Source organism: Orycteropus afer, unplaced genomic scaffold (assembly GCF_000298275.1).
Source record: "Orycteropus afer afer isolate SDZICR_OR568_19922 unplaced genomic scaffold, OryAfe1.0 scaffold00217, whole genome shotgun sequence".
Taxonomy (NCBI): domain Eukaryota; kingdom Metazoa; phylum Chordata; class Mammalia; order Tubulidentata; family Orycteropodidae; genus Orycteropus; species Orycteropus afer.
Window position 1 is genome coordinate 2,702,674 of NW_006921804.1, and position 8,494 is coordinate 2,711,167.

The 8,494-nt window shown below is 48.7% G+C and overlaps 1 protein-coding gene across 1 annotated transcript in view; it reads right to left on the reverse strand.

Annotated features, from left to right (window-relative positions):
• The window catches only part of FDPS (farnesyl diphosphate synthase), an 11,251-nt gene extending 6,737 nt beyond the window's left edge, over nucleotides 1-4,514 (reverse strand). The window contains exons 1-3 of the mRNA XM_007948480.2: nucleotides 4,473-4,514; nucleotides 3,249-3,411; nucleotides 1,711-1,851 (exon numbers count right to left, since the gene is read on the reverse strand). Of these exons, the coding sequence (XP_007946671.1) occupies nucleotides 1,711-1,851; nucleotides 3,249-3,389 (282 nt within the window). The 5' untranslated portion in view covers nucleotides 3,390-3,411; nucleotides 4,473-4,514. The remainder of the gene's footprint in view (nucleotides 1-1,710; nucleotides 1,852-3,248; nucleotides 3,412-4,472) is intronic.
• Nucleotides 4,515-8,494: the final 3,980 nt, after the last annotated feature.

Sequence of the window (8,494 nt, forward strand, 5' to 3'; positions counted from 1 at the left end):
CTTTTCCCTGGGTCCTTCCCTCCATGCACTCCTGCCCCCTAAGCTGTCTCCCTGTGCATACACAGCCCTTCTATTCCCCCATGATTGCTCTCTCCAAGGAGTGTATCTACCTCAGGTAACTGTTCAACTCATATGCCTGTCTTTTGTTCCTTAGACAGCTTTTTTTTTTTTTTTTTTTTTTTTTGATTTGGGTGAAGATTTACAGAGTAAATTCACTAGACAGCTTTTTAAGATACCAGTTTTCAAATCCTCACCCTCTCTTGGTCTCGGTGTGTCCTCCTGTGGGTCTGTACTGCTCAGACAATGCCCCAGCACTGCCTACGGCTCAGGTGTGGGCAGTGTGGAAAGAGCCATAACAACCACAGCTCTTGTTCCAGAGTCAGTCCTTGAGGAAGGAGGCGTTCGTCCACACTTGACCTCTGACTTCATGACAAGCCACCAGTCCACCACCTCTCCCAGGGACAATGGCAAGGGAAATTTAGTTTCAGCCATCACTACTCAACTAAGATTGTCTCCAAGAGACATTCATTCAGGAGCCTCCGTCAGCCTCCTCCACCCCTAGGAGTGACTCTTAACACCAACTGCAGCATCATGTTATCATGAAACAATATCATGATACATACAGAAAATACTGAAGGGTTTCATTTTACTAGGATCTACAATCGACACCCATGGAAGCAGCAGTCAAGAATCAAACAACATATCTGCTGCAAAAGACCTCTTTAAAGTGTTTAAGAGCAGAGATGTCTCTTTGAGGACTAAGGTGCACCTGACCCAAGCCATGGTACTTTTCAATTGTGTCATAGGCATGCCAGAGTTGGACAATGAATAAGGAAGGCCGAAGATGAATTAATGCATTTGAATTACGGTGTTGGTGAAAATATTTAATATGCCATGGACTGCCAGAATAAGGAACAAATCTGTCTTGGAACTTAGATGTAAGGATGGTAAGACTTTGTGTATCATACTTTGGACATGTTATCAGGAGGGGCCAGTCCTTAGACAAGGACATCATGCTTGTTAAAGTAAAAGGTCAGCAAAAAAGAGGAAGACTCTCAATAAGATGGACTGACACAGTACAGTGGCTGCAACCATAGGCTCAAATATAGCAAGGATTGTGAGGATGGCGGAGGACCAGGCAGTGTTTCATTCTGTTATGCATAGGGTCTCTATAAGTTGGAACTGACTGAATAACACCTAAGAACAACAATTTTAAAACATTTTCAGAAACTCTCAGTAGGTGGCCAGTTTTCAGTCTCTGCTTTAGAATAATCTTCTGGAAGGACTGTGTCATTTCTGTGTTCTCTGCCCAGTTCTGAGGCCCTGGCCCACAGGTGGTCTACAGTTTAAATAAGTACCTAATGGCATAAGGAGCTCTGGTGGCATAGTGGAAAAGGCATGTGGCTGCTAACCAGAAGGTCAGTGGTTTAAACCCACCAGCTGCTCCAAAGAACGAAGATGGGGCAATCTACTTCCATAAAGATTTACAGCCTTAGAAACCCAATGGGGTCACTATGAGTCAAAATCAACTCGATGGCAATGAGTTTGGTTTTGGTTTGAATGGCAAAACAGGGTCCACGTATTTGTTAGCTGTTGGAGTACCTCAACCTGCCTAATTTTGATGAAATCACACTATAGAAGCACACAAACACAAATCAGAAACCAGTTTCAGGGGTATCCCACACCTTCCCTCTCAGGGCAGCCCCTTACCAGCTCCACACACCAGCCCACGGTCAGGGCCCGCTGCATACTATCAGCATCCTGCTTCCTTGGCTCCACCAGCTCCTGAAACACTGCCAGCACTGTCAAGCCTCGGTTGTACTTTCCTCCAGGGACATTGTACTCCAGGACCTTGGGGGACAGGGGAAGGGGGACAGGGCGTGAGGGTCCATACAGTAGCACCTCTGAGCTTTCTCCTTGCCTTCACCCACGCCAGCCACCACTTTTTCCTCCCCAACCTCAACTCCTCTTTTAGGAAGCCTCTGGAATTGCTATTCTCTTGGCTCCTTACTCCAAGCCCTGGAGCCCAGCTAGGCCTCAGGTGCTTGTTTTCCCTGTCTCTCTCTCTCTCTGCTCTGTATTCCCCAGTAAATTTAAAGGCTCCACAAAAACTAAAAAAAAAAAAAAGAAACCTTGCCATCAAGTCAATCCCGACTCAGTGACCCTACAGGAGAACGACCACATTGGGTTTCCAAGGCTGTAAATCTTTATGAAAGTATACTGCCAAATCTTTCTCCCACAGAGCAGCTGGTAGGTTTGCATCCCTGACCTTTCAGTTAGCAGCCAATTGCTCAACCACTAAGCCACCAGGGCTCCTTTAATTTGTACCCAAGCCCAGCATAGGCCTTGAACCCAGGAGAAAAGCTGACCATGCTCTGGGAATGGATGGTTTGTTCAGATCCTTCTTTCTTAGGTCCTGCCCTTCCCCAACCTCTCTTAGACTTTCCCCTCAGAACTCATCCCTCCTTCCCCAGCTAGCTGCTCTTATCTACCTGGACATCACAAAGCTTCCCTCACTGTATTAAAGACAAGGCTCCTTCACAGCAGGGCAAAGGACAGCTTGGGCGGCCTACGTCAGGGAACCCTTCCCCTCCACTCCTCCACTGGCATCTCTTTCAGTCATGATCTCTCACTTTGCCTTCTGCTGCCCTATTTCCAACCAGACATAATTCATTGGGAAGACTCCTCTTTCAATCCTCATCTCAGTGTAGGCAAAGCCCTCTCTTCCTTGGTTCCCCTCAGGTAGTATTTATTTTTTAAAAATTTACTAGATACTCCAAGAGAATAAAAGGAAAAGAATTAGGCAATTCAAATATCACAGCAATAATTTGTATCCTACAGCGCAAGTTTCTGGTGCTACAGTAACTTCACTAAGGCCTCAAGGAGACAGGATAACCTTTGACTATTTCCCCCCAGCTCCTGCCAGGGTAGCACCTTATGATTTCTGGACACTAATGCCTTTTTCACCAAAGTCAAAGCCTCACCAGATTCAAAGCCTCCACCTCCAAGATCCTCCACCCTTATGCAGAGCAGTTTGGAAAGCAGACTTTCTACCAGAGCTAAGTGGTGGGTCTGATGGGCAAAATGAGTCTACCTGCCCAGGCCCCACCTCCTTCAGGACACACCCAGAGTCAATCAGATAAAAGTTTTCTTCCATACCTGGCAAAAGTCTCCCAAAACCCACACCCAACTCTTACCCATATGCACAGTGACCAGAGACTCCTCCCCTTAAGTCACCAATCCTTTACCTTCTTGAGCCGGGCAATAGCATCTCCTGTCTCTGGATGCACGATCTCATCCTCAGTCATCACCTTGAGAATCTGGGAGAAGTGCTGAACGAAATTCTGCTTTTCTTGGGCATAGACATCTGGTTTCTGGTCTCCATTCATTCTGAAGGAGGAGCAAAGTGCTCTGAGGAAAGAGAGGCCAAGTCAGAAACCTGGTGGGCTGCTCCCCTCCCTAAGTCCCCTCACTTCCACCACACTCACCGAGGCTCCTCTGTCCACGCTTGGCACCAGCGGCGGACACTGTGCCAGGCCCCCAGGACTGGGCACCCATGCACCAGGGGGGGCTGCTGTAGGAGACCCAGGCACCTCACCCGGGGTGCCCAGCAGGGGGCTAGCAGCAGGAAGGCCCCCACAGATCTCAGCCAGCGGGACCGAGGCATCGTGGGGGTGGCATAGGGAGGGGGCACCGAGCACTCCCTGCAGGGGCAAGGACCAATGGCAGATGCACGGTGGCAACTCCCCAAGTCACCCCCACCCCAACCTTTTACTTCCTGGACCAGAATGCTCCGCCCTCTTGTGGGCAGAGCTTGGGACATTTACAAAAAGGGAAAAGTGAAAAGCAAAAAGTTTGGCCGGGGTGACTAAGAGTCCCCAGCAGACTGACACTTAAAGTAAGACGACTAGTACTGAATGTCTTCAAAGCTGCGTACACAGGCTGGTGGAGGAAGAGGTAAAGTACCCTAGAACTAGGGGCTGGAAGGACCCTTAAATCATCTTTATTTCACAGAGGCCAAATTGAAGTTCTGGGAGATAGGAAGATAACTGGGCGACGACAGAGCCAAAGCTGGAACCCAGATTTCCCCTGACAGGTGGAGAGGGGTGCGTAGGCTCTGAGCAACGCTCCAGGAAAAGAAGAGAGTGGCGTCTGCAACCACTAGGTGCTGAGACCGTCCACACAGCCTTGGAACAATTCCGTTAGAAGAAACTTGAGCCGGAAGAGGGAGGGTTCTCAGTAGAGGGGCAAATCGAGGTCCAAGCAAACTAGGAGCACCAGGAATGCACACCGGCAGAATTCAGGAGTTACCGTGTGCCCAGAGGACCAGCTAGTCCGACCCACAAGATCCCCAAAGTGGAAGAACCTCGACGCAAACTGGCTTGGTTTCTTGTGCCTCAGAGTATCGCTGGAGTGGAAAGGCCAGGTCTCAAAACCCAATCTCTAGTCCCAGCCCCACGGACATCTCTCACCTGTTCCTGGATGCCGGTTCTTGTTTCGTCCAGATTGTTGGAGGGGTAGCCTTAAAAACCAAACCCTCCCGGTGCTTGGCAGTCTGGGTCGAGTAGTTCTCTGTCTTCCTTCGCTGTCGACAGGTAGACGTCATTAGACTACAACTCCCGGCGTGCCGCGGGCGGGACGAAGACAGCGTGATCTAGCGTAGGCTGGCTGGGTGGACGCGAGCCACGCTGATTGGCTGCCTCCCCTCGTATGAGCATGGGCCCGGTGACGGATGGCCAATGGAAGGGCTTCTCCCTGGCGGCCGGCCTGTGAGGGGCGGGACTCCAACAGGGCCGGATGCAGCTGGAGCCAGCGCTCTGCATCGCTGGAAATGCAACAGGCTGGCAACAAGCACATCCCACTTCTACTTACCTTCCACTTATCAGTCACACTCCACGCCTCACTTTTCATTATCTGCCTGTACTGCTGGACAGCATGTTAGTAAAAGCCGAGCTTTTATCACTTCTTATTAGTTGCCTAACTTGGGAAAATCACTTCAGTGCCCCATCCTCGGTTAATGTCCGGTTGTCCGGTTGCCATGGAGTTGATTCTTACTTATGGCAACCTCCTGTGTGTCACAGTAGAACGATGCTCCAAAGATTTTCAGTGGCTGATGTTTTGCAAGTCTATAGCCAGGCCTTTCTTCTGAGGAACCTCTGGGTGGATTCAAATCGCAAATCTTTTGGTTACCAGGAGAGCACGTTAACTTTTATACTAGCCAAGGATTCACTTCCCTGAAACAAGCCTTCTTCAGCTGTTAAATGAGAGTAATTACTATGAGATAATGTAGGTAAAGGAGCTCTGGTAGCGTGGTGCCCAAGACATTTGACTGCTAACCCGAAGACTGGCGGTTCAAACCCACCAGCTACCTCTTGGAAGGAAGGTTGGGCAATCTACTTCTCTACTGATACTGCCTCAGAAACCCAAGGAGGGGTCGCTATGGGTCGGATCCGACTCAATGGCAGTGAGTTTGATTTTGGTTTTGAAATGTAGGTAAAGTGCTTTAAGAGCTCAAGAAAAGATAACTACAATGCTTTCCAGATAAGACTCAGAGCAGAAACTAGAACCTCCACACCTACGCCCACAGCCTGGCAGCCTGCCATCTCTTCTTCCCAATAGCTCTTTCTCCATTAGCCCTCCCAATTCCTCATAGGCCCAGTAACCTGACACACCTGAAAAGATCCCTGAAACTCTGAACCATAACTCCGAGCATACATAATAGAACAAAAATCATCATGCACACCATAGCGGAACTACAGAGAGGTCCGGGGAAGTATCATTAGAGAGTAAATTACAGCCCAGGTTGTGACATTGTTATCACTCGGCAGAGCTGGGTTTGCCAGGCCAGCCAGCCTTCACTTTCTCTACAAGAAACTTCAAAGGAAATTGCAGATCAGACTATGAGAGCCTTTGGTGCTAGGAGTCACTTGAGGGAAAAACACAAATCATCCAAAAAGAAGAAAATTCGGACTCCAGTTTCCCTATCCTATATCGTGAGGTCCCCGCCCCCAAATCATTCCATTCTTCCCCATTCAGCACCATGAAGCTGGTCAGGCACAACTATATCATTTTTATGGACATATAATGCATATGCCATATAATTTACTCAAAGTGTAGAGTTCAGTATTTTATTTAGTGTATTTACAGGGTTGGGCAAACATCAACACAGTCTACTTTTGGAATTTTATCATCCTCCATTAGGAAAACCCATGCTTAGAAGCGGGAGCTCTGGTAGCGTAGTGCCTAAGGCACTTGACTGCTAACCAGAAGGCTGGTGGTTCAAACCCACCAGCCACTCCTTGGAAGGAAGATGGGACAATCTACTTCCATAGCGATACTGCCTCAGCAACCCAAGGAGGGGTCGCTATGAGTCGGGTCCTACTCGACGGCACATAACAACAACACAACAACAACATGCTTAGAAGCAGTCGTTCCCCATGTGCCATGCCCCTGACAGCTCTAGGCAAACAATTTACCTTCTGTGTCTGTAGATTTGCCTATTCTGCACATTTCATAAGAGTACACTTATGTCATTCACAGAAGCTCCAGAGCTGCATTTTGTAGCAGGTAGAGTTCTCAGAAGGACCCTCTGGAAGGAGTTCTGGATGGAAAATGGAGACCAGAGCCTGGGGTGGGATGCCCCAGATTGGCAACCAGGTAGCTGAAGTCCAGAGCTTTTTTCTCCTTTTTCATTCCCTTCACAAATGCCCTATTTAAAGAGTACCTGTGGAGTCACTCACATGTGGAATGTGCACTTTCACACATACATTATCCCACTGAATCTTCACAGAGGCCCAGTAAGATTTCCCCTTTAGCCTGAGGAGCTAAATGAGTTGGCCAAAGCTTTACAGCCACGCCCAGAACCGGTTTCATCTGCCTTTACGTCTGCAGGTCTTTCTCTCACCACAGCTGCCTCCACAGAGCCTGAGGATTCTTCTCCCAAACCCACCTCTTCCTTCCTGGGCCCCCTGTCTTGACCCTGGCTCACTGCTCTCCCTTCATGCCTGGGCTCCTCTAGGGGATGGAAGCTAACAGGCCAATGTGAGCACAGCCTTTACGGTAATGAGTTGAAGGAGAAGGGAGAGCTGCAGGAGAGGAGCTTCTAGTTTACTTAGTAACCATCTGTCTTGTCTTCTGTGGTTACGTCAACTGCCAGTTAGCCCATCCTCAGAGAGAGGTGCACTTGAAACAGGCCAGGAAGGAAAATAGATTCTGGGGGTTCAGTCCTCCCTTGCCAAGATGGAGTGGAACGCCTGAAGCTAACCCTCCACCTAAGCACCTTTAGGACCATTGCTGCCAGGGTCCAAGTCTTGACTTCACCGTCACCACATGGGTGACCACCAAAACAAGCCATATGACCTCTCTGAGTGCTCAGAATCTGTAAATGGAAGATACCAGCTTATTATAGGTGCCCTATATGTATGTGTTTGTGAATGACTCAAAGGACAATGGTGTGCCTTATCCAACTCATAGAGCAGAGATGAGAATAAGAAGCAATATATGAAGGAAAGAGGATTGATGTAGGGAAGGCAATGTCTCCCAGCACAAGAACTACCTCACTTCCCCATTTCCAGTCAGGGCCACTCCTCACAAGTGATGTTCTCAACAGAACTCAGGAAAAATCTGGAAGTTTGGGTTCAGCCTCACTGGAGCAAGAGACCCTAGGCTTTCTTATGCCCAACCTATCCTCTATGGGTCTCTGAGAATTGTTTGGCAGGATATGGTAATTAAGGTTGTGGGCCTGGTTGTGAGTGGCTGGGCAGCTGGCTGTAGTTATTCCCCGTGATGAGACTGGTAATAAACACCATGGTGGAATCTACTGGAGCAGCTGAGCCTTAGGGATGTGGTCTGCTTCCAGTATATAAGGAGAAGATGTAGGAATGTTCTGCAGCTTTTTGTCACACTTGGACCTTGCATGTTGCTGAGTCTTCAGCCAGCAGCTTGCCGTGTTTCCTGCCAATCCTGAGACTGTCTCTAGACTTGAACCAGTGACCTGCCATGTTGTCTGTAACCTTGGGACTGTGCCATTTCATTTGTTGACCTTGGGTTTGTCAGACTCGGCAGCCAGCAGCTGCCTGAGTGAAGAGATGCCTCTAGCTCCAGTGGGCCGGAGCAAGAGGCAAAGCTAAAGCCCAAGGTCGAGGGGCTTTCACCCAGCTCCTAGAGCTGGCACTTTGAACTCGGACTTCTAGCCTCCTAAACTGTAAGAAAATAAACACCTGTTTGTTAAAACCACCCACTGGTGGTATTTCTGTTAGAGCAGCACAAGATAACCAAAACACAGGGCCGTAGGCCAACGTCTCCTAAACATGCTGAGTCCCCGGAAGAAGGAAAGTGCCCAGAAAGCTGCCTCTGCTTCAGTCACCAAGTCATAAGGACTTATGGAAAGAACAGAGTTTTGCAATCAACCAGGTCTGGGTTCAAACTCTGGTTTAACTCCTTTATGGTATGGTTTGAGGTTAATGACGTAACCTCTTTGAGCGTCGATTTTCTC